Source organism: Scophthalmus maximus, chromosome 17 (assembly GCF_022379125.1).
Source record: "Scophthalmus maximus strain ysfricsl-2021 chromosome 17, ASM2237912v1, whole genome shotgun sequence".
NCBI classification, from domain to species: Eukaryota; Metazoa; Chordata; class Actinopteri; order Pleuronectiformes; family Scophthalmidae; genus Scophthalmus; species Scophthalmus maximus.
This window is the reverse complement of record NC_061531.1, coordinates 3,315,569-3,341,847: the sequence shown is the minus strand read 5'-3', so window position 1 is coordinate 3,341,847 and position 26,279 is coordinate 3,315,569. Positions and strand designations below refer to the sequence as shown.

The 26,279-nt window shown below is 42.4% G+C and overlaps 1 protein-coding gene across 1 annotated transcript in view; it reads right to left on the bottom strand.

Moving 5' to 3' along the window:
* The window catches only part of LOC118289325 (carbonic anhydrase-related protein 10-like), a 90,977-nt gene that overhangs the window by 11,997 nt on the left and 52,701 nt on the right, over window positions 1-26,279 (bottom strand). The window contains exon 4 of the mRNA XM_035616249.2: window positions 343-528. Coding sequence (XP_035472142.1) covers window positions 343-528 — 186 coding nt within the window. The remainder of the gene's footprint in view (window positions 1-342; window positions 529-26,279) is intronic.

The window sequence follows — 26,279 nt, the reverse complement described above, 5'->3', positions numbered from 1 at the left end:
CGGGGGAATTTCCACACAGCTCCAAACTCCACAGAGACGGGGAAACACCTGCTTTTCCACTTTTGACAAGCAGGTTTGAGTCGCTGTCATCATGATTAACAAGATGAGCTTTGAGAACCAGATTGATGACATTTGAAAAGCGTAATTCTTGATGAGAGTCGACGGTTTAAGAATAACACACACGAGTGTGTTATTTGTACATGCAGCTGTGTGTTCATCTCAGATAAAACAATCATGTCATTAATCCCGACGAGCCTGCCGGTTGCTCCGTCTGCTGCCAGCAATTAATCGTCCTCGCGTGTCTGCGAACACGCGCTGTGTTATTCCCGTGCCGTCTCTCACCTCTCCAGGAAAGCCCTGCCCGTTGAGGAGGTGCTCCGAACCCTGGGAGTCCTCGCTCCCGAAGTGGAGGCGGACCTCCTCCAGCCGGTAGCTGTAACCCAGCGGGCCCCCCGAGATGTTCACCAGGTGGGCTTTGTCGGGCCGCAGGGACACATGCTTCCCCGTGTTGTACATGGTGCCGGCCATCTACAGAGAGACCGACATAGAGGGATGGGAGTCAGTGATACGTGGCTGTAATTGATCTTCCACTTCAATGTTGTGCTGGAGAAATTGATGGAGTTGACGCTAACTCTGGAGACCGTAGACGTCTTAAGCAGAAGTATTTATTACAAGAGCCCGATACATATCGATGAGATTTTCTGGTTCGTTCCACAGATCAACAAGTGGTCAGTGCGCGGTGTCCCAAAAATGGGTATCTCCGCTCCCTGTAGGTGTATTTAGCTCTCTCAGAGTAACGTCGTCGTCTCACAAACGGAATGGCTATCTCCACAGGAACACTCTGTCTCTGTCTGAGGATGTTCTATATTTACCATGTAGAACGTCTTGCAAGATGTAACCCACATTCTGCGACTACAACGCCCCGAGGCAGCGCTAAGGCCTCGGCCTGCCATAGGTAGGATGACCTTGAACAGTGAATGAAACACTCGTCTTTGCATTCTCTCAGGAGACAGGAGAAATTCCTCAACAAATATCATATATATATATATATATATATATATATATATATATATATATATATATATATATATGACATATATATGACATATATGATATATATATGTCAACCCTGGTTTTCCTTTCAGTCTTCAGTCCAGTCGCATCTCACGTATGTCAAATCTCACATCAGAGGAGCCCAAGTCAAGTGTTTTCACAAGCCTCGGGTCAAATACCTATGCATGAGAAGGCTCCTTCCTTTTGAAGGATCATTTCCCGAGCAGTGAGCTCGTTGAAACTGTGCAGTTGTGACTCATGCCCTAACTTCTTTTGAGCTTGACATGTCACCACTGTGTGGCTCCTGAAACTGGCCTGCAGCAGTCGGACCAAAACTCAACCATGTTATATACACCCCTGCCTCTTTATTGCTGCTATTGTTTATTGTGGTGTTATTTATATTTCTTTTTTTTTCTTAAACGTTTGCATTTCAATGTAGTTGTAACTGGTCTGTGTGAGTCACCGACATGATTCGTTTGTAATTCCTACAACCACGGATAAAGTGTCATATGTCTTTTGCAAAAACCTTTAAACATGATATCAACTACATTACTGGTTGAAATGAAACTAGGAACTAGGTTAAACAGATAAACTGGAGTCAAACTTTTCTTTTGCAGCTGAGCTCCAGGGATGACATGCGATTGTCTTTTGGTGCCCCAGAAAAAACATTTTACAGATTGCAATGGAATTTAGTGAAGATTAGTAAAGACATGTTTCCCTCAGGATGAATTGTAATAACTCTGGTGATCCTCTGACTGATCCCCTTTCCTGTTTTGGCTTGATGATAAAATACACGTGAAGCTAGTAACATTCCCATCACCTGCTGTAAACTGTTTAATGTTGAATTAACATGCTGCACATGGTAAACATAATCAGAAAAAAAAATCATAATTCCCCTTAATTGCAATCAGGTTATCTGATCTGAGCTAATCACATTACCATGCTGATGGTAGAATTACCAATGATATCATAATCATATATGCAGCGATATATAATATATATTTGGACAAGAGGATGGAACTAGCTTTCAATCACACAGCATCCACGACCTAATGCATATTGTGCTTTAGCATCTATCTTACTCTTAATCGGATCATAATTTCAAAAATGAACATCATGCTGTACTGAAGAAGACTTGAAGATATAGCGACTGAGACCATAACCTCCTCAGGAAAATGTTTACTGACGTCATAAATCAGGAGCGAAGGGTGACTAACTTATTTTTGCAATCAGTGGAGTCGCCCTCTGCTGGCCATTGAAGAGACTATAGGTTTCAGGCACTTTCGCATTTTCTATATGCAGTCTACATGGTTTGATCCACGAAAACGCAGGTGATGTTTCTGTAGAACACTACAACGTATCAGCCAATGACATAACAAGAAACAGTTGACTTCTTTTCATGATTTGAGAAAAGTCAGAAACAGTTTCCCTTTACTGAGACGGCCATATGGATACATTTCATTATTTCATCATTATTACCATTATCTATATAAAAGTGTTACATGTGCTACTCACAGACTCCTTACCCTAATTCCCAAAGTTTATTTTTGACACGGGTAACCCAATCGCCTGCATGCAGCCCTTGCAGCAGCACCGTGACACAGTTACTGTATATAACTACACCCGTACTGTCTGATGACAAAGTGCAGAATGGAAACAGTAGGACGTGTGGTGATGTATGACAAGGTTTACTTCCACCACTTTTGAATATCTTTTATAGAGGCTTAAGTGAGCCAACTTTCTCCGCCTAATTATGGAACAACAGGACAGTTCTGCTTTTCACTCTGAATATTAATGTGATGTTATATTTGAGGCACTGTGTGCTGTCAGCAGCGGGGGAAGAAAAACTACAGAGGGCGTCTTGGTTGGCAGTCCAGTTTTTTCACAAAGGAGAAAATGAATAGGTGCATAACATGTTTAACTGAATTACGAGTACTGAGTTATGGGCCTAGAAACCTATTTAGATTGATCATGGGCCTCTTAAAGGGCCAACGCTACCCTACTTCACGCACAGCCAAACACTTTGGTAGCCAAAGAGGCTGTAGCTCAACCAGCAACTCCTGTGAAACAACCATTCACTCTCACATTCACACCTACTGTCAATTTAAAGTCTTCAATTAACCTAACCCCATTCTGCATGTCCATGTCTTTGGACTGTGGGAGGAAGCCGGAGAACCCGGAGAGAACCCACGCACACACGGGGAGAACATGCAAACGCCAAACAGAAGGGCCCTGGACGGTTTGAACCGGGGTTCGAACCCAGAACCTTCTTGCTGTGAGGCAAAAAGTGCTAACCACTACACCACCGTGCAGCCAATAAATCCAATGTACTATTATTATTATTATTACTACGTCTCTTTAGCTTCGAGAGAGACATTTTGATGGCTTTTATTGAGTCGTCAACAAAAGGACAGAACCGGTGGCCGTCTTATGAGGCTGCAATGTAGTCTTTCGCTAATCTAATACTGTTATGCTGGCTAACACCTCTCATTTGCTGTATATAAGTTTCATTGGCTGCCATTAGGGAGCAGCGGTTTCCTACATACCCACACATGCACCGCTCCTACACTTCTCATCACATTCACGTCACACACACAGGTTACCCATAAGGCCACAGCCTTAAAGGGGAAGCGTGAGCCTGCAGCAACAGGAACGCAAAACAAGTAGGAGGGATCACGCGGGTAAAACTGCAGAATATACAGACCAAGAGGCGAGACTAATCCGACTGGTAACAGGTTCGGACAGGACAGGTAACAAACATGTTGGAGGGAAGATCAACAGACGAACTGACACAGAGGACTGGGAGCACAAAGACTAAGTACACGAGGGAAGATTGAACACATGTGAAACACATTAGGAACAAGTGCAGACAATCTCTGGGAAACACCAGAAAAGGGTAATTTAAATTACACAAAGGCTAATTAAACATAAATAACAGTACATAAATAAAAAAAAAAGACTCTTCAATAGTCTACAGAGGTCCTGGAGGCAGAACCATGACAATATATTGATACAATGTTGAATGGGTTACATCGACCATGAAGATATTACCCAAAGTGCAAGAATTGATAGTGTCTTCACATTTATCAAATTTAAGAAATTCAGGGAGTGAGGTGCCGTCGGAACAGGTGAGTTTTCAGTCTGCGACGGAAAGCATTGAAGGGATTCTGCTGTCCATTGAGGAACCAGGAAGGAAAACAGACAGGATTTCGATGAGAGGTTGCTGCTGCCCCCTCGCAGTGAGGGCATGGCAGGTCGGTTCACAGTAGGAGAGTGGAGTGGACGGGCTGGGGTGTACGTTTTGACCATTTTCTGGATGTTGTAAGGGCCCTGAGCCATTCGCAGCACGAATTGTGATATTGTTTGAGTCAACACACACACACATTATCTGTATCAACAAAAACGGAGCATTAATAAATAAGGTAAAATGTTGTCAAAAGCAGGTCAGTTTTCACCATCACTGTGGTTATGCGTGTAAAATGGATCAAAGAGTTCCCAAGCATGAAAACTTTCTTCAGGCCTCATCCAACGGCAATATGGTGGGTAAAATGCAAGATGTCATGTGGCCTGTATATACAGTACAGATGGATTGGGGAAAATAGAAGTGCATCTGTTCTGTCAGATGCAAATGAGCAGATCACTTGACGAAGACGTCTGGCGCACCTCTGGCGAGGAGACACAATTGTGATTACTCTCAGTCGGCTAATCTGTCATGTTGTGAAAATTGCTGAGACGTAAGACTTAAAATTCCACTTACAGAAACTAGGCAAAAGTCTAGACAAAAACCCAAATGACTACAATTTGACTATGACAAATATACACAGGATTTTCTCAGAAAGACGGACTGAAATTCAATCCAAATAATTTCCCACAATGAACACTGCGCCCTTTCCACACTAACTACAAGTATTGGTGTATTGGCAGCACAGCAATAAATACAGCATCAAACACAATTAATTTTAGTAGATTTCCCCCTTTCATCGAATGGGAGAGTTACTGTATGTGAGGGCTGAGCTTATCGCACAAAATACCTGAGGTACTGTATTTTATTTGAATTCCGAATGAAACCAGAGCATACAACAGAAAAACAAAAAACTCCACAAAACCCAAATGATTCCATCCCTTACACTTCAGTTATAAAAGCTATTCAGACTCTAAAATATTCTTTCAGAAAAGTACGGATGGCACTACAGATTTAAAGCCCAATGTGTCTGTAGATTGAAAATCGTGTGCCTCCTGTAACTCTGTTCTGTGCTTTGCTCTGCAACACAGAAAACATTCCTCTACATTTCACCAACGAACACGTGATTAATAAACCAATTCTGTTTGTGTGGATTAAAACAGCTCTTCCTGTTGCTCACATGGCTCCAGAGCCACATGTTGTCAGCTCCTCACAATTTCCCCCTGGCAACGCATATTAACTATTCATGCAACCAACCCAACCACAGTCGTCATACATTTTATATGACACGCACTGCATTCACATATTCATTATTGCTGTTTGTATATAATAAATGAGGAGAAGCCACTCGGGGCCTCAGTTTAATTATGACACGCCACTGCTGGGGTAGAATGAAATTAAACCATTACTCACCAGCCTGGAATCTATTCACAGGATAATCCTGAAAGAAATTAGTTTTAATGAGGATTAAAAATCTAAAAATGACTGTGTGACACTGCACAGAGGGCTGAGCACTTGCCTGTGATATCCTGTGTAATACAAAGACATATTCTAAATGGTGGTTCTCATGCAAGAACATTTTTATCCCAAACCGCTCCTTCTCATGCTTGTTCAGGTGTTATAAGTTGGATTCAGCCTCTGCACATGGGGCGCCGGGTAGCTACTAAGTGGGCAAGCTGACACCCCTTGAACTCACATTAATGAGTAAAGAGAGTGTCAGCAGTCACTTCAGGAGATCCATGTTGTGCACGAGCACTGTGGGTATATGAGAACTTCGGCTTATAGGGCATCTCAGAACCCCGAACAATGCGATGCCCACCGCTCATCGCTCTCCGGGAAAGAAACCCGCTTCGATCAGGTGGGTTCCTCTGTCCTACAAAGGAGGTCACCACTTCTCACTTAGACATCGTCCACCACGACGATTAACTCTAGAAACCAGAAGAAGTGACCGTGCACGCAGCTCAACCAGGCCCCAGGATTCCCGGCTTCGCTGGACGAACCGGAATCCGCCTCTTTTTCCTTTGGAAACGCACAGAGCACCGGTACCGAGACAAGAGCCGTCGAGACGGAACACTCTGTCGATTGATCCCTGCAGAAGTCAATTAACTGTAACACCGGTTTACTTAACAAAAATTACAAATATTCACTGGTACCAGCTTCTCAAATGTGAAGATGTGCCAGTTTTATATGAAAGCAAACTCAAAATCATTGGGTTTTTGAGAGTTGAGCAGACAAATCCATTTGCTGACATTTTCTAGACTAAACAATCAATAGATCAATAAAGAAAATAACTGTCAAATGAACTGAAAATGTATTTTTTATTTGTTGGTTGGAGCCTTATAGTACGTCTATGATGTATAATACTACCTTGTCTGAGGTTTTCTGAATGTTAAAATTACGAGAATAAAGCCGGAATATTGTGAGAATAAAGATGGAATATTATGAGAATAAAGATGGAATTTCGTGAGATAAAGTCGTGATTTTACTAGAAAATTTTACATTTTATTTAATATTACGTAACAGACATAAACAGCATCCCAGGAAACAGCCGCGAGCCCTGGCAACAGCTTTCTCTGGTGTCGTGCCACAACACTATTGACAACAGGCATGTTAATGTCATGTTATACATGTTAAACTTTTATTAAACGCTTTGGCTCGTCGACCTAGACTGAAGTAAAGCTTCACAAAGTGCTTCACGTTCCTCGTTTTAACACGTGGTGACCGCTCGTCTGACATTTCTCCACTAAAATAACACAGAGACCAAATTTACAACTTTAAGCTTATAATATTACAACTTAATACTCGTAAAATTACGACTTTACTCTCAAAATATTTTGACTTTGTTCTCGTAAATTTATGACTTTATTTCTCATAATATTAGGAATCTTTTCTCGTAATATTTTGACATAAAAATCAAATCAATTTACAAATTCATTCTCAAAGTCTCCAATTTTTTCTCTCTCGATGTGGCCCTAATACTCCGGCGTAGATTAAAAAGCACAATATTTTATTAAAACAGTTACAGTCTTTTACACAGGGTCCCTTTACAAGTCAAGGCCACAACGAAAGACCAGTTGGGCTCCTGTCGGCCTAAGAACATAAATCCGAGGCTGCAGTGGACACATCAGCCTGATCTGGATTTCTGCTGAGGCTGCAGATGGTGGGCGCAGAAATTGGCATCAACAACATGAATTCACGGACCAACCTGCCTTCGTGTCAACTCTATGTGTGGTAGAGCAGGAGATCGGGGGCACCAATGTGCAGCTGACAGATCATCAGAAATGATGTGATGCAAACATGTCAACGCGGAGCAGAATCTCAGAGGGGCGCGTCCAACATCTTGTGGCATCAGCGACGCGAACAGCTGAGGCCGGGCCCACAGATGAGCGACACCAGCGTTAAGATCCGAAGCCAAGGTTGTTGCACAGCAGGTGGGATTTGGAAAGTGTGTGAGGGAGCTTTCTGTACTGGATTGAGGGAAACAAAATCAAACATACTCCAAGTAATTGAATACAAACAGGTTAAAGCTGTTTGATGTGAAAACCCAACCCAGGGTGGGAGAAATCTTCAAAGCCTTCGTCTGTTTTCTGTCAGACATATTATAGAATCAAATATCTGGAGAGAGAGAGAGCGAGAGAGAGAGAGTCGAGACAGGAGGGCAAATCCAGTCAAAGAGACAAAGAAAAAAATGAATTATGTTAAAAGTTCTGAGGAAAAGGCAGATATTCGGTGTCATTGCAGCACACACTGGATGGTGTTATTTCTTTTCCCATTTCTGAGCCGGACTGGATTAAAGTGCCCAAGTATTATTACTTCCATGGAGTTTGGGGGACTTGCAGGAGACATAATCAGAGGCATAGATAGATCCTCCTTGCCTGCCAAACACCCACATCATTCAAACTCCACATCCCCAGTTTGCAATGCAGCCTTTCCTTGCAGCTCAAACTCATCCCTGATCATCTGAGTTGGAATTGACAAAAAGAATATAACAGTTGTAGGATGCTTAAACTGCTCCTGATATGTAAACTCACTGTAAGACTAGAGCTGAATGCGTGGTGGTGATACATCCGCGATGCTAATGTGTAGAGGTCCACAAGGACAAAGCACAACTGGTAATTGCTCCAAATCCAGTAAAGCATCAAATGTGAAAACAAACAACAGTTTTCAAACACATCCTTAATTTTGCTCATTGAACATACAAGGTCCAGCCATATGCTGATTTTGACCGTGTCTAGTTAGACCTTGCCTTTTGCCTGGTGTTCCTGCCTGTTACCAACTTGTGTATTAAAACACGTGTCCTCCAATCTGTCATGTAAACAACAAAACCCCTGCATCATCCAAAAAAAAAAAAAGGCGAAATGATTTTTAATGCACTCATACAATAGTTGTGTTTTGAAGTTGAAATGTACAAGAGGACATCCAACAACTAAGCCTCTTAGATGAAAGTGCAACGTCGTCCAGTAACATCAACCAAGACTGTCCTAAAATATAAAGACATTAAATCAGTGCTCGGCAGTAGACACGGTTTTAACATAAGTGAGAGACATCTGAACTATTGATGCAAGCGGACAAAGTGTATTTGCAAATTGTATTGACTTGGCAGTCCTGTTTAAAATCATTAGCAATTAGCATTAATCAAGTTACAATCTCGCAAAAGTACATCTCTTTTTTTCTTCTTCTTCCGTGTCCCTTCCAGGGATCGTTTGAAAGGAAAGGGTGTCTGCTGTTAAAATTTGATTTTTCTTGGACCTGTTGGATTTCTCTTTGTAATATTGTAAGGTCTTGATTTTACCATGTAAATGAATATGAATTGAATTGAACCACCGAGAAGGTGCAGTGCAAATAGGTGTTTCAGTGACTGATCAGACAGAGCACACGCCTTTTCATGGAGTCGACCTCTACGGACGACGTCCAACAAGAAGACCATTGCCCGCCAAACAGCATAAGACTGCGAGATTAAATGTAGCCAAAGTGCATGAAAAGAAGCCTGATTAATGTTGGCAGCACATTCTCTGGTGAAACGAAAACCAAAATAAATGTGTTTGGATCAGATGGAGTCCAGCGTGTTTGCTGTGGCTACATCGTGCCAACTTGTGAAGGTGGGAGTGTGCTGATATAGCGCTGCGTGCGTTTAAAAGGTGCGGGGGGATATGACGTTTATGGAAGATGCTACGAATGCAGGAGCTGGGGACCGTTACTGGACGACCCTCTCGACCTCCTGAGCCACCGCCGCCCAAAGTGAATACTTAGACCTGGCCCTGTCTGTCTGTGATGTCTCTGCCTGTCACTGAGGTTATGTTTCCTTCCTTTGTTTTGTGTATTCAGTTCTATTTTACTGTATTATTTTGAATGTGTTATTCCTAAATCTTCCTAAATCTTCAATAGACGCCCCACAATTCATTGCGGCAGCGATATTTAACCTGACCATCGTGCACGAACGTTAGCGATTCAATCCGAAGTAGAAGAAGAAGAAGTAGGAGAGTATGAATTTGACCCAGAAGAGACGCACCTCATCATGTAAGTTACAGTTGCATATGAATAATTGACATTTGATGTCACACGGTGGTAAAACACTGAAAACTGCTGAATGGAGCCGCTGCGTTTTTCTGTAGTCCGTCTGCGGAAGTTTGTAGTTTCACCACGCCACAGATTCTCTGAGCACCACTGTCGGCTTTCCTATGAATCCTATGAATCCTATGAATCCTATGAATCCCCCTTCACACCTTGCCTTGACTTCATGACGTTTTCCACTCAGGTCAAGGAATAGTAGATTCGAAAAGACGATAGGAAGGACAATCCCAATCCGCCGCTGGTGTAATTATCTCCACTCCTCTTGTGTATTTGCAATCTCCTTGTGCAGTCTTTCCTAAGTTCTGATCTGTTGCTTGTGAGTTTTTTGACCTTGCCTTTGCCTCATCCCTTATTGCATTTGTCCGCCCGATCTGACTGCCTTCTTGTGTTCTGGCCTCTTTTTGCCATTAAATTACATTGTGACTTATATGTTTATGAGTTTATGTTGTGTGGCCAAACATTTCCATTTTCTAAAATTTTTTATTAAAATGTTTTAAAAAGAGGGAGAAACACTATAAGCACAAAACAGCATAATATCGCACACTATTAATTGAAAGAGAAAGAGATGGATGGAAAGATAAAGACAGAGGATCAGGAATCGAACAATTACCAGTATGAACGAAACAAAGAAACAATATAATTTGCTGAACTTTCACAGGGAAAAATAAATAAATAAATCAATAATAAAAAAAATAATATATATATATATATATATATATAAATGAATGTAATAGCGATATACGTCGGAGGGAGAGGTCGAGAGACACAGAAATACCTTTGGATGGATATAGAAATAGGTTAGGCAGAGCCCCTCTGAGAAGTGGTAAGGAAAATGAAATGCCAATATTTAAGAGAAAAAGTGATCAGCCCCGACTGGGCCAGAGCTGTAATAGGCCATTGCATAATGCATGTAACCCAAATGAGCACACAGTGAGGGCCAAGGTTTTAATTTAAGCCCTCAGCTTTGTCGGTGTTTGAGACAAGCTCTCTGGCTATCCCTCTGCGGGTTTAATTATCACAATAGAGGAAAGTGAGAAGATAGTTCTGCTGTTCTAGCTCTTTTACAGCTTTATGCTGCTGGAGGCCAATGATTTCCAACAAATCCCAGCTACTCATGAAAGAGAGACACAATGCTAAGGGGCTGAGCATCTTTTACTTGGCTAATCCCCACTTAAAACTCACTTCAAAATCACTTCAAAAAGAAGAGAAGAAAAATGGGGAAGATCCAAAACTAGATATGGAAATAAAACACAACGCTTTTTGGAAGTCAGCAATTTTTCTAACTTGTTGGAAACAGTGTTCCAATGTAGGTGTTGGATTCGGAAGAGGGCATACAGTACACCTAGTGGTGAAGCTGTTAAAATTCGGGTTCGAGTTACTTATGCATAGTTAACATGTTACCTTATGGAGATGGTGATCGGCAATGTCATTTAACGGAGTTTGGAGGAGAAGTGGAAGTAGCGCAAGTCTGAGACCCATGGTTGCAGAGGGGACCACCGGAAAACTTCATTTTTGACACATTTTTAAACGTTACCGTGAAAAAAAATATCGGTATATTGGTTTTGAAATATTTTTGAAATGATTTGGAAGTCAGCATACTGGGTTCTGTAGTCAAACTTCTGGGTCTCTAACTTAAACATTCCATATGTGACTCTACAAAAGGATTTTGGAAGTTATCCTGTCTAATTGTAACAAACAGGAAGTGGAATCTCTGTGTAAATAAGTGTAAACCTTGGAACATCTTTCCTGATCCAGATCAACCTATATCCCATTTCACTTATTAGTTTGTGCATTAATGTGTAACATAGAGGAATTGAATATGGACGTTCCCGATTAAAGTTTTAGCTTCAAATATTTGATTTTGGAAGTTGACATCATAGAAGACGGCACATTATTTAGCTATTTCACCTTCTAAGTCTCCAATGTAGATTCCATAAGGATTGTCAATACAATATGCAGCTCCACATATTCATTTTGGAGGTTGGTTTTGAAAGTCAAATTTCAAAGATGTTATACTTCTACATCTACTATGCAGACTTCCAAAGTCAATCCAACAAACCTACAAATACAATAGGGATTTTAATTTTTCAATATGCTGCTCCGATTCCTGATCCTTTGGAAATCATACTTTCACGATGTAACCACACTAGCAGTTGCACCTGTGCATATGGGAAAGTACTGTGTTGGTTTTGAAAGTTGGCATATAAATTCTGTCAGTATTGATTTTGGAAAGTCTTCCATCTTTCAAAAATGTGTTCAGACTTTAAAAAACAATATGTCAGTTTTCAAATTCAACATGGTTCCAGCTTCAGTGTGCAAGAATAGGGGTATTTTTTCCAAGTCTTAAATCCACACAGTTCCTCATATGAGCATTGAGATTTACTAGCTGCAACCATTCCTCCTATTCACACAAACGAATGTTCTTTCAACTTAATTCATGGGAGACAAGATCCCCAACCTTAATTTTATGCAAAAATGTATCGAAAGTTGATCTGGGTTAATATAAGGCTTGAGCCAACAACAATAAAAAAATGATAGTAAAATTAGACATTTATTAGATCCTTGTACAACTTTAACCACACACTGACAAGCTGCTCTTTGCAATTTGTTCTCAAATACTGGCCTTAGTGTTATATCTGCTCTGTAGATATACAATGAACGCATCTGTATGTTCTGAATTCACTGCATTATGGGTATTCGTGGCCTCGAAAAGCTTCAAGGCCAAACAGCATCAAACAGCTGTTTTTCGCATCATTCAAATGAGGGATTACCTCAAGAGCTTTTGAGTTGAAAGTTTAGAGGTCAGTAGAATCTCTTGGTCTTTGGGTCAAATAGTCTCATGCGCATGTAAGTCTTTTCTTTCCAAAGGTGAGATCATAGATTCAGTTGCTAAAAGCAAACAACGTGCACTGATTAATAATTAGTCCTTTTTAATGGGCATTTTAGCAACCAAGCCCTCAGACACAACAGCATAAATGTCCACCGTATTTAGCTTTTATATAACACTTCAAAACGTATATGTAATAACTATAATATTTCCCTTCAAAATGTACGGCTGGATATAGACTTCTTAATCCTAACGTAACATTGTCTTAATACTCACAACAGTATCAGAATATGGAAAAGAGCTAATATATCAGCCTGACAACCTCTAAGTCACTTTCACTTCAGCCCATTTGGTCCATGCAAAGGGGAATAAATAAATATATATATATATATAATATTTTCATCATTATTACAAATTTAGCAACTGACAAGTAACATTGATTTCGATGATGCCATCCTGCATCATAAGTGCTAAATGGAGCCATGTGGGGATTTGAGAGACTGTGAGTTTAGCTCCTTTTCACTATCTTCCTGTTTCACGGAAGATCCCTGTATATAGTGGTGTTTGTAGTTATTTCCTTTGTAAAATGAAAAAAAAATTCCTCGATCTGGACCAAATGAACCGTCTACAAGTGTAAAAGCAAATACTGTTTCTCTGGAGAAAGGAAAAGATAGAAAGCAAGAAGCAGATATGAGTCAGCTGTGTTAACATCACACTCACTCTGAACCATCTGTGTCCAACGTATTTCCTGCCGTGAATCTTTATGCTGATAAGTGGCTGAAGGAGCGCATGAGGTGTGTGTGTGTGTGTGTGTGTGTGTGTGTATGCGTCTGTGTATGCAAGGCAGAGAGAGGTGGTAGATAAGCTGTCAAAATGATTAATTCCCTGTTTGAATGACCTCAGGTTCATCTCCGTCTACTTCCATTTACCCTTATTCTCTTTTGTCTTTTCTCGTCTCCTCCAGCCTCGTGACTTGCTCCCCCACTTCACTCTGCTTCCCTCTTCTCTAATCACCACTTCCTTGTAGTTTGCTGTTTCTTTCTCCAACTTTAAGTTGTTTTATTTAACGTGGTCACATTTATTCTCGTCAGCAATGACTGAATAAAAAGATGGATGATGCCAGCTCCCCAAAAGTTAAGATGAAACAGTATAGTTCATAAAAACCTACCTCCTCCGTGTTAGTGTATGGGACATGGACTACTGCCACTACTTGTAACAAAAAAAAATCTATGTCGAATAAATTATTTTCCAAACGTGGTTGCTGACATTTTAGGGTAGTTATCTTATCTTCCTATCACAATGATGTATGCTCAATAGGGGTCTAACGATTAACAAAATACATGGTTCCGTTCGATAGGTACATTTTCGATACATTTTGAAATGTTTACATTTACTCAAACTTACATAATAATGATAAATGGGTTTTTTTTTGACTTTGAACAATGACCCATCTTCTGGGGGTGTCTTCCTACAACACAAAAGCAGCTCTTTTTATAAAAACAATTGTAGTATTGTAGTAGTTGTAAACAAATGCAAACAAAATAAATTTATTATTTTTCACAATTTTCAAGTTTTTTCAGGAGAAATATTAGAACGTCCACATTTTCTGTACACAGCACAAAACTTGATGTGACACATGTCACATGCATTGGAAATTGCCATCTCGCTAGGCACAAAGCGTTCACCGCCAAACGCTGTGCGGTAAGGTAATGTGCCATTACAGTCAGGCAGCTCTGTGTAGCCCTTGACGTGCAGCTGTCTGCGGTCAGAGCATCAGCAGGTGCTTCGGACAGTTGCTGCTCCCGCTGTGTTTTATTATACAAAGCAGGCATCCGCGGCTATGAATGCACCAAGCGCTGCGCTGTTTTGCCCTGTTTGAATAAGTTGAACGGCTGCCCGAATGCTGCGGGGATAGTTTGTCGCGTTTGTCTAGTTCCACCTATGGACACGCGGGGTGATGTCGGCGTGAATGAGTTGACACGTCTGAAGTAGTCCCGCTGACGTAGCCTCTCGACATATGCGACATACCGTTGCTTTAATGGCATCACTAGCTATATTTCGGCCTACCGGAGTGTTTTGCTCTGGGGAGGTCACGTAGTGTGGGCTGCCTTGTTCAGCGCAGTGGCTCTGAGAACATTACATTTCACACAATTTAAGCTTCATTCATCTCATTTTGTAATGAAGAATCGTTCGGTTTGTAATGTGTGCCAAACCGAAGGCTTCGTGTACCGAACGATTCAATACAAATACGTGTGTTGTGACACCCCTAATGTTCAAGTGTTCACTTAATTTGTTATTTGCCATAAAAATATAGCATGGCATAATCAGACTCATACTGAATTACGTATTAGTTTGGTAGCTCTCGGTTTATTTTCGCTTTCCAAGAGGCGTTGCCAACGGACGCAGACGATGTGGCGCCTGTTTGGCGACGCGAAAAAATGTCAGCTGACTAGAGTGTACAGAGAGGAGATGCCTGTGATGATGATTCCATAATGTCTGTGAACGAGTGTTGCCGTTTTTGTGGGAGAAACTTAGTAGTATTGAGCACTTTTAGTCAAATTCTCCTTCATTAGCGGCAGCTAATTGGTTGTTTACAATAGTGACTTCAGTCCGCGTCATGGTATAAGCCCCGCCCATTGTCAGATAATCGGTTGTAATTGGACCGGCAAGTTTTCTGTCCAGGTAAATCCCTTCCCAGTGGAGGAGATCCAGACTGTATTGCGGCACAGCAAATTTAAGTGAGCTCCCAGAGTTCGTCAGGGTCCCAGGCTAAAAAAAATAGTGTGAAACGTCATGATTGACAGCTGAATAGCAATTCATCAGGCGGATGTCAATAATGTGGCTCAACTCCACCCATCACCTGTATGCAGGACACTTTGGCTCCATTTTTGTACAGCGGGAGACACGTGGTCCATCTTTATATACGTCGCTGCTTATCAATTAAGACAAACAGATCTTCAGCTGTCTACTCTATTCTCATTCGTGCTTTCTCCTCTCCCATCTTTAGTCTACATTATAAGTATGAAGTTGAAGAAACATAGAACTCCTGTTCGTTTCACTATCGCTTATACGTAGCTTAGTTTGTTTCAAGCAGGCATCAGTTTGCTACATTAATGTTAATGATACATGGGAGGGAAACAGAAGAACCTAAGTGCTTTAAGGTCAGTCAACAGTGACAGTGCAGTGTTATTAGTCAGTATAAATACAAAAAATGGTATTTGTTTTAAACCCTGTGAACATTTTTCTAAGGGTCTGAGAGGTCACAGTGCAGTGAAATAGTGTAAATACATAAAACTGAGCAAATGAGGTTATCATTCTATGCTTATGTGAATAAGCATGAAAATAAATGGAATTACATATTTAGGATATGGAAAAATATTGTTTCTATAAAACATGATTTTTCTACTCTGAAATACCGTTTATGTTCTTGCTTGAAAAAGGATCATATGATACCCTGAATGTACAAGCTCCTCCTTTGTGCAGTGCTTAATTTGTGTGGGCATGTGTGTCTATACCAATGTGTGAAAACAATGACGATTTACTGTAAAAAAAAAATAAATAAAAAATGCACGTAAATGCATCCTGTCAACTTCCAAGCAACAAAGGAATCTTCTGCTGACAGCGGGAGCCAAAAGAGCCAATCTGTTGTGCGGCAGCATTCGAGGAAAAAAGCACTTACCAGAAGCTAGAGCGCGACAGAGGCCGGCCTGGATAACTGAATAACACACACTCTACACTACACACACACTTAGTCAAATGTACCCAATCTCGTTTTTCGACTTCAACCTGCACATACACCCACAAGCCATACGTAGCTGCACAAACACATGCGCTCCTGTTTGCCCTCAGTTTCCCCCATCGTTTCTCACACGCAAACACACTCTCACCACACAAATGCATCCCATCCCTCTCTTCCGCGCACACGCCCAAACGCACCCTCGCCAGGACAGATGGCTGTGCTATGTGCTCTTGCTCAGCAGATGCACAAGAGCATTAATCACGAAACAAGACTCATACAGAGGATTTAACTCTTCCTGCAGTGCTGCCGCTTCCTAAAAATCGACCGGAACGGATTAATTTGTCTCTTGGAGATCACTGACAGTCAGTTCCTCTCCAGTAGTGCAGACGCAGACATGCCACATCTGACCAAAAGGAATTTGTAATTTTTAGCCTTGTTTGATGTATGAGACCGAATACTGCAAACTCCTCGAATGTCAAGAGGCGGTGGCGAGAAAAGCAGATAAAAGGCCACATCTTGCCGATGGATTACTGGCTATATTGCTATAAAATCTCCTTGCAACTTACATATATTGGCGTGGGACGTTGCAGTAATAAGGACAAATCACATTCACAAACTCTCTGGTCCTTTGTAGCTCAGAGGATTAAAACTGGCAGAATCAACAGTATTCCTCCCACCAGGTGCTGCCACAGTCAAATTTATGCATACATGGTAATGTGAGACTCTTTGGTTAAAAATGGCATGTGATCGGTTCAACTCTGGCCCGTAGCCTGATCAGTTGGCACTCACACTGAGTCAGTTCACTGTGATAGTTCTCGGGTTTGAGGGAGAACTGCTGCTTAGAAATCCTCTGCAGGAAAAAGGTGCACGAAATGAGCAGAAAGGTACGGAAGCCAAATTATGGAGAGAAAATAGTCTCAAAAAGGTCACAAATGTGTATCACATGATCTACAGGCGAAATATCAGTGTTACAAATGCGTACAATGATTTGTGCGCAACTTTGGGTGCTCACAAATGCGTGTTCAAATCCACACACAAATACAAAGCAATCTGTGCACACGTAACTTTACAGGTCTAATAATGTTCGCTTTCCACGACAACTTCCTGTGAGTACAAATGTCTGGAAACTTGTTAAATGCATGTGCACGGATCTCCTGACACGCACCAATCAGCTTACAAGCGCGTGTGGACATTTGAGACAGGCAGCTCTAAAAGATTCACAAATGTGTGCTGTGTTTAAGTGCTGGTGGAAAACTGGGACATCTGGGCTCTCGGTGAATGCGTAATTTCAAAGCGCGAAAGACGTTTTGAAATAGACAGAATAGCCCCTCCATTAGAAACCATTCAATATAAAATAAATGTAATTATAGATACATGGTAAAAAAATCATATTCCATACATTTGGTTCATATATGCATCTGACAGGTGGCGTACTTCTGCTGGTTAAGCATCCAGGCAAGGCAAAAGGCAGATGCCTATTGTAAATGCCCTGCTGTTTCTGCTATCAACCCCGTTAATGTCGTTATCTTGGGTTACATGTCGTTACTTTTAATCAGCCACCTTTTTGGTCAGCCGTTGTTTTCAATGTGGGGACCCTAGAATCCGAGTTACCATACGCTGGTTATCATAGCAGCTAACGGCGATACAGCCGCTCCACACCGTCTTGAGAGGACCCGTGTAGAGTTATCACGTTCACATTTCAGTTAAACATAAGGTTCCGGACTCATAAAGGCATATGTTGGAATGTTATGCTTCAGATTAATTTGTGCCTGCTGCTCAATGGCTAATTTTATGCATAGAAATAAGAACAGTTCTGTGTGTCGGCATTCAGTCTCTGACCAGAGTTGCTGTAGAGCATTAAAATTCAAGGAGTTCCAGTTGGAGAAATTTTCCAGAAGCAAAAGTCCGTAACATCATAAAGTCTAACTTGCGTTTTGATTTAGCGCCATATTGAAGTATGCTGGGTGCCTAATTATCAACAACTGACTGTCACATCAAATGAAGTAAAAAGGCCTAAAATTCAATAACTTTTCAAAACTGTTCACTCTCAGCTTTTTTGGACATTGAACTGGAGGAATTATAAATAACATATACTCTAATAATCTTCTCTTCTCACTTCAAGTTAAATAAAGACAAAACATACAGCTTTGAAAATGAGTATCTTCACAGTCTAAGAACACAAAATGTGGGGGGGGGGGGCAGAGCAACAGGGAGAGAAGCAGGAGTTGGCCGCAGTAGTGAATGTGCAGTTACAGTCTGTATTAATATAATAAACGTCGCAGCGCCTCAAGTTAAAAGAGAAGTGTCAGTGTGTCCTTTGCCACGCTGTTCAGGAAAGTAAGGGAGTTGGTCTCCGAGCGAGACATCGCTTCAGCCCTGGAGAAAGTGAAACTTATCCCCTACTTGCCGACTGCGCTAAACGGCAAGCCGAGAAAGATCACCACCAACACCGGTGTAGTGATCGCTTACGCTCCACCAGTAAAATGAAAACGCCCCGTCAACATTTAATAATTCTCAATGTTCTATCAGTTGTGGGTCCAGAAAGGACGGCGTCTGGGTCCTGATCCAGACCGTGGTCCGCCTATTAGTGACCCCTGCGGTAGTGGATAGAGGTTCCAGCTCTCTACATCACAAGCACAACATCTGTTATATCGGCATCTGCCGTTGCCATATAACCATGAATGGAATATCATTTATTTACCATATATCTATAATTATACTAATTTTATATTGTATGTGTTCTAATGTAGGGGCGACAAGCTATTCTATCTATTTCAAAACGTCTTTCCCACTTTGAAATTACTCATTCACCGAAAACCCAGATGTCCCAGTTTTCCACCAGCACTTAAACGCAGCACACGTTCGTGAATCTTTCGGAGCTGCCTGCAGAAAAACAGTCTCAAAAGTCCACCGAGTGTAGGCTAATTCGTGTGTATCAGGAGATCCGTGCACACGTATTTAACAATCTGTAGGTACTACCTTGTTGTCTTAAATGGGTAAACCACCAATTTGATATCGTGCTTCCATAACTTTGAGGGAACTGTAGGACTTTTAAGGGAAACACACATTGGTTGCATGTGTAAAAAAACACTTGTTTTTCTCTGCATGGGCAGCACCTCCGTCACAAGCCCCACCGAGGTATTTCCTGTTATTTCAGTACAGTACATTAGCATCCATCCATCCATTATCTATAACGCTTATCCTATAAAGTGTTACCAGGGGGGAGGGGGTCGGCTGGAGCAGAGTACACCCTGGACAGGTCACGACGGTGGATCAGGAGATAGAGAGGGTTGTCCACTAACTAGAAGGTCAATGATTCGATCCTGGTCCTCCAGTATTGAGGAGTATGGATGATGTCTGATAGTGCTGTATGAATGTGTGAATGGGTGAATGTATCCTTTAGTGAAGAGCACTTTGAGTGCTCGATGTGACTAGAAAAGCTCTATATAAAAACAGTCCATTTACCAGCAGAGTGTTGGAAATACTTTTCACCATTCAGCATCTTAGAAAACTGAAAATGAAATAGAAGCAGGAGGCGAGGCAGAGTTTCCACCTGTGACTAACTACATTCGTCCCTTGGATGCTTCCCGGGATCTTTTTCTTGTTTTCCTGTTTACCTTTTATATTTTGGCCTTTTTCAAATTAAATCCTTTCAAATGGAGAGAAGATTTTCATCTTCAGAAGCGGTTTTGAAGTTATTTTTAAAAACATCTCTGTCACGGTTGGACTGTGACGCTGGTTGGATCCAGCTACCCCCCTTCTCCTGTGTATGTGCGTCTATTTCTCCTTTCCTTTTGCATAGGAAAGTCCATTGTACCCCATTCTAAAGGATATAGGAAAGGAAGCATTGAAGCTCCTCTCCTATGCATTTAGAGAATCCGAACAGCTATGACCATGGCTGCCGATGAAATACTTCCGGGTCACAAATTTGACAATTCGACCGACGGGACTCCTCGCCAGATATTTCACCCTTTTTCACGGTAGTGAGATCGTCGGCTCCCAAACTGATGTTTCGTTTTTTTCCTGTGGCTCTAGTGATCGTGCTAATTTCCCGTTTTGCCTCTTTGCCAGCAGAAAGCTGGATTGGATCCATTCTCCGTCGGCACCATTCCTCCTTCAAAGCCAGCGAGTGCCGGCTGGCTTGCCACCTGTGCTGATCTCCACGCCTCGCTCTGTCCAGGAGCCGTGCCCCTGGGATCACAGCGTCGCAGTCCTCCTGTGCCATCTACAGCCTGCCTGCCTGCCTCTGCTCTATGATTTGCACATTTTCCAATAAACCTGTTTTTCGTTTATCCCTCAAACCTGATTCTGCATATCCGGTCCAAAACGCACACCAACCCTGACCAACCCTTATCTCAGCCGTGCAAAGACTGGTTTCCTTGCTCAGCATGCCACTGTCCTTCCCTGTCTCATCCGGTTGCGACGACTGTGTACGTCTGATCATTAAAATTAGTGCTCCGGACAAAACTGGGCTTTCACATGAACGCGCATTGCTAAGACCATGCGAAGTTCAGATGAGGCATGAATTCGGTCGGTGCAACCAACGTTTAATCCATTCTAAAGACTAGTTTTAACTAAGACGGTCTTAGCAGTTAAGATTAGTCTTAGTTAAGACCAGTTGGTGCAACCGGCCCCGATGCTGTTGCCAGTCGTCCTGTTGCTGATCCGATTTCTACCCCAGGCGCTGCTACTGACACTGCTACAAGTGGTGCTACCACAGTATCTGACAAAACTGAGCTCAAGATCGCCTGAGCAGATTCTCATTTGGAGAACGAGATCCACAAGTTACAAGAGCAAGATCCAAGGCTGAATATAAGATAGGCCATTTGGGAGGAAACAGGAGTTAGCAAATGCGGCCTGTAGGACTGGGACGATCATCCATTCCTCCACTAAACCAGTTGCATTTTCGGAACTGCGGCCACAGCCCCGCAAAAGCTGGCTTGTCTTTTACGTTTTGACTTATGCCATGATGCTTCTCAGCAGCGACACCTACGTGTGTTTCATTTACCCTGACCATGACCTGACAGGCATACAGCCGCATCGGTATAGCGTTAAGGTTGAATGTCAGCCTACTATTATATGTTGTCTTCTTTTACTGCAGAAAGATCAGTTGTTAACATGAGATTTGTGGGGGGATTTTTGAGCTGCATTTTCTGTATTGTGGGCCTTACCAAACTGTCTCATGGTCTGCATATGCTGGAGATTCCCCACCCTGATTTAGAGAGAGATTTAACCTAGAGTTAAATAAAAAATAAGATAAGGAATGCGAGAGTAAAAGTTAAAAGCGCAGGCAAACACAAAATTCCCCTTGATTTGGTAGAAGAGAGTTGCAGCAGACCTGCAGTTGTCTGGGAGTTTGTTCCAGATATGTGGACCTAGAAAACTGGATGCTTAAGTTCTGACTCTGGAGACAGAAAGTGGACCGGTCCCAGACGACCTGAGAGGTCTGGGTGGTTCACAACGAAGCAGCTTGTGATTTTTAACTTTACCCATTTTTCTTCACCGTCTCCAAAAGCAATGACTTCTGTGTTATCTTGCTTTAATTGGAGAAAATCCTGGCACATCGAATCCTTGATTTGTTCACTGCACTTGCTCAGAGCTTTTATGGGATCATAGCCCCCTGTTGATTTGGTTATGTAAATTTGTGTGTCATCTGGATAATTATGGAAACATATTTTTCGTTGAACAGAGGAGGCCACAGAATGGAGCCTTGGGGGACTCATTTTAATCTTTGCTGTTGCCGTCCTTCAAGTACAACTCAAACCACTTTAGCGCTGTACCAGAAGGTTCACTACTTGGTCCAGTACTACGTTGTGGTCAACTGTGTCACACTGTGATCCAGTGATACTGAGACCGAGATTCTGCCTCTGTCTGTGTTAAGTGGACTTCATTCAAGACAAGAGCAGTCTCGGTATTGCGGTGTGGTCTAAATCCTGACTGACATCAAAACAGTAGTTTTGACTAGAAGATGTCAAGAAGTTGTTCAGCTGTTGAAAAGAAAGCTGTTTTCATTGATTGTACTTCAAAATGGGAGATTTGAAATGGACCTATACTGTTCGTCAGTGATGTGCCTGGATTGCACTTTTCAGTGGCTTGACGGCCGTTTTCCAGGCCTAACACACCTGAGAGAAGAGATGTGTTGACAATTTGTAGAAGATCTGAGGCCATGAAATTAGAAAATCGTTTCAAAGAAAACTGCTGGCAGAATATCAAAGCGGCAGGGGGAGGATTTGAGGTGTTGTATAATATCCTCCAACTTTCTCTGGTTGATGGAATCAAATTGTGTTGTGGCTACTTGAGGTGATTTGAAGTGGACACAGGTGCAACACATATCCTGTACCTGATACGGAGACACTGACTGCTTTTGTAATATTCTGAATTTTGTCAGGGAGGGAGGCACACTCATTGCAGGCTGTGGCGGTTGGCCTGGCGACAGCAACAAAACGGGCATGTGCATCAAAGGGGCAGCGTGCGATTCTGAAGCAATACAGGTTTTGTAAAAGTCACTGAATATTTCCTCACGGTCCGCTAGTTGTCGGTTCACTCATCACTCGTCGACACATTAATAGGCGTGCTAGCGGATGAAGCTACAAATCTGAGTTTTTGGCCTAGTGGTTAGCACGTCGGTCTCGCATACCCGAGGCCCCGGGTGAGAAAGAGAAGGTCAAGCTTTTACCGAGATCGCTTACTGCCCCTTTGAAGGGTAAATAGACTGCGTTTATATTGTACTTTTTATGTCTTAACAACCACTCAAAGCACTTTACACACATTCATACAGCAACTCTATACGCAGCACTTTTCTATCACACATCATTTGCACACTGCCAGCACGGCCATCAGGCACAATTTGAGGTGCGACCCACTCTACCTCACATCGCACATCAGCCATTATTATTGTTCATACTGATGATGTCCCTACTTGCCCTTCTCAGTTCTGAGTCTCTCTTTATAGATGTGATAATGAACCTGGAGGACCAGCTTGCCATTTCCGCACGGGTCACCTTCACCTTTATGCAACAGCATCGATAATATTTGTAATTTTAAGGAATGAAGTGGTCTTCAACTCATTGACTGAGACACAAGATGGGGGGGGGTCTCAAAGAAAACGCAGGAAAGATCACAGAGGGCAACATCAACCACCAGAATGTTGTGAAATGTTCCACCCCTGGAGATGATTAAATCCAGAGAGTGCCCTTTCCCCCTCCCATGCTGGATCAGTTCGTAGATAGCAAGAACACAAGACAATAATGTAGTGTCTCTGTTCTGAGGATTTTCATCATGGATGTTAAATGGACAAACAGTAACTACACAGTCAAAGTCAATACTCATTAGCAGTTTGGCAATGTATTCAGTCGTCAGGGGGGCTGTGGATATTTAGGAACATGGCTTGAGCGGAGGAATTCATCTGAGGACCCACATATTTAAAACGAGCAAAATTTCCATGATAAATCTTTTTGCATTGGAGGTAATCATTCAACAAGATGTCAGCTCCACCTCCTTTTTGATGCATTTTAGGTTGACTCATTAAAACTGAAGTTGGGAGGGGTTGACTCGATAGAAACAGCTGACCTGTTTTCTTGGTCTAACCAAGCGTCAGTAAAAAAACATAAAATCAATGCTTGATCATAACATCATTGGTAAAAAATTGTTTCTCCTATCAGAGACTTTTTGTTTAATAATGCTGATTTAATGTGTTAATACAATGGGCAGTACCAGGACATCATGCTGGGAGAGGCTAAAACCCAGCAGATATGAATCATTTATTTCACCAAATCAAGAAATGAATATTGTAGAAACCCTAAGATGTGTTTTATATGACCACATCAATCAAATTCTTTTTCCAGTCTTAATTCTACTCCACCTCATATACTGTATATGCCGTGGAGGGCACATCACATCCGCGTCAGCAGTGGAAGGCATTCCAGGGAAAAATAAAACGCCAGTGAAAAACTGCAAACAAAGTGACGCTCTGAGGATTAAAGAGCTGAAGTGGAGGCTGCTGATTAATTTTCCCGCTGCTCGATGCGCAGGGATTTAACGACCTGGAGGAGATGTGTTTCATTAACTATAAAGCAGCTGTGGACAACAGATATTGTCAGGAAGAATCAATCATATTACTTCATAAATAAATGCAAACCAATTTAATGCTTTGCCTCATTAAAACTAAAAAAAAAATCACACATTAGGAGTGTTTTATTAAATATACCTAGCTATGTTCTAAACAATTTTATGTTGAGCTATTTCTGTGCAAAGTGACGTCAGAACCAGATGGCTTGTCCATGAATGAGAGGTGAATCATCTGCAAGAAACTACAACCAAGTCCAGTTGCTCCAGATTCCACACACTAATGGATAACTATGACCTGGATGAATGAGAATCAGTCCATCCTCCAACTTTTCTCCCCCTATTTCCATCTCACACGCACTCACGCACGCAGGCAGGCACACACACACACACACACACACACACAGACACACACACACACGCACGCACACACACACGCCAGAGGGTGCAGGTCCTCTTCTGAGGTGGCACTTCTTCTCCGCTCTTGACCGAGGGAACAGATGGGTGATGCGGGGAGAAAAACGGGTTACGTCATAAATAGGTTAGCTTATATATGAACAGCTTCATTTCTGACTTGTTAAAGCAAAGTCCAGCTGCTACGAACAAGATTTTTCCGCGCTCCCCCGGAAAAAGGTGAAATTGTCAATGAGGTGCACCGAATGGGCAGCACATGCAGTTGGACGCCATGTGTTCAGTGCCAACAATCTGCTGAATCCCGCGGATCATCTTCTGTGGTAGGGGGGAGGCTGATAAACGCCTCAGCCTCGCCGAGAGCCAGCTGCGTTCCACAGATCGATAAAGTCTCGTTTCAGCATTTCAGATTGCTGCCTCGCAACATCATTTGTCCCTGTGTGCAGTGTGACTTCTTTTTCCTCCGCAGATGGATGTGCAGCGACATTAGTCAGGAGTCTTTTCTTTTGTCACGTCAGAGACCATATCCTTGGGAAAGCAGTAAAGAGTATTTTTTGCATTTTTACTGCACGTCGCTCTCACATCTTTAACAGCAAAGTCAGCCACAATCAGAGTTTAAGGTCCAGTCGTTATGTTTTCCCTGTGGCCTTTTGCTCTCTGATTTACTCGGCCCTTACCCTTTCTGAGAGGATGCGAGGTCATGCATTTCATCAGACGGCGATCCTGGGTGCTGCAGCGGCGGAGCAAATCTGTTGTCCCGTGGTTTCCTCGGTTGTTTGGGATGTTTGCTGCCTTTTGAAGCTGTCCATGGCCCGGAGACGATGATAATACAGGCCAGCCAGTCCCATCCAAACACCGCAGGGGGCTGGGGTTCAGCCTGTTACTTGTCCTCCCGTAGTCGGTGGGAATGATTCACTCTTAGGCTTTGCCCCGAGAGACTTCCGCAGAGGTCTGCCGCTATTAGATTTATCATCCGGTGCGCAAATCTCCTGTTTCTTGGCAGTGTTGTCGGTGCAAATGACTTGTTAGCATACTCCTGGCCATTGTTCTTAGTCTGTGGTGAAATGGTTCGCGCATAACCCACTTGCCTCCACGTTTACTCCTAACTGGTGAATTCTGGTCTCCAGCACTGCAATCTTCCGTGGAAGTTTGTGGTAGTGATCCGTGGAGAGCGGGGCATTTCGACGCTCATGAGGTTTGGGCAAGTGCAATGTATCCAGAGAGTGCAGTGCTGCTGGCCGGCCACGCTCACGCAGCACGGAGGAGATCATAAAGAATGTTGACATATGGATATAGCCTACTATATCCATATTGTATTTTCTTACAGCAGATATAAAAATCGATAAGAAATATGCAAGCAGAAGCCAGAGGAAGCAGCAAAGCATCTGCAATCTAAGAAAGCAGGATGTAGAAGCCTTAAGAGTGAGAGCAGG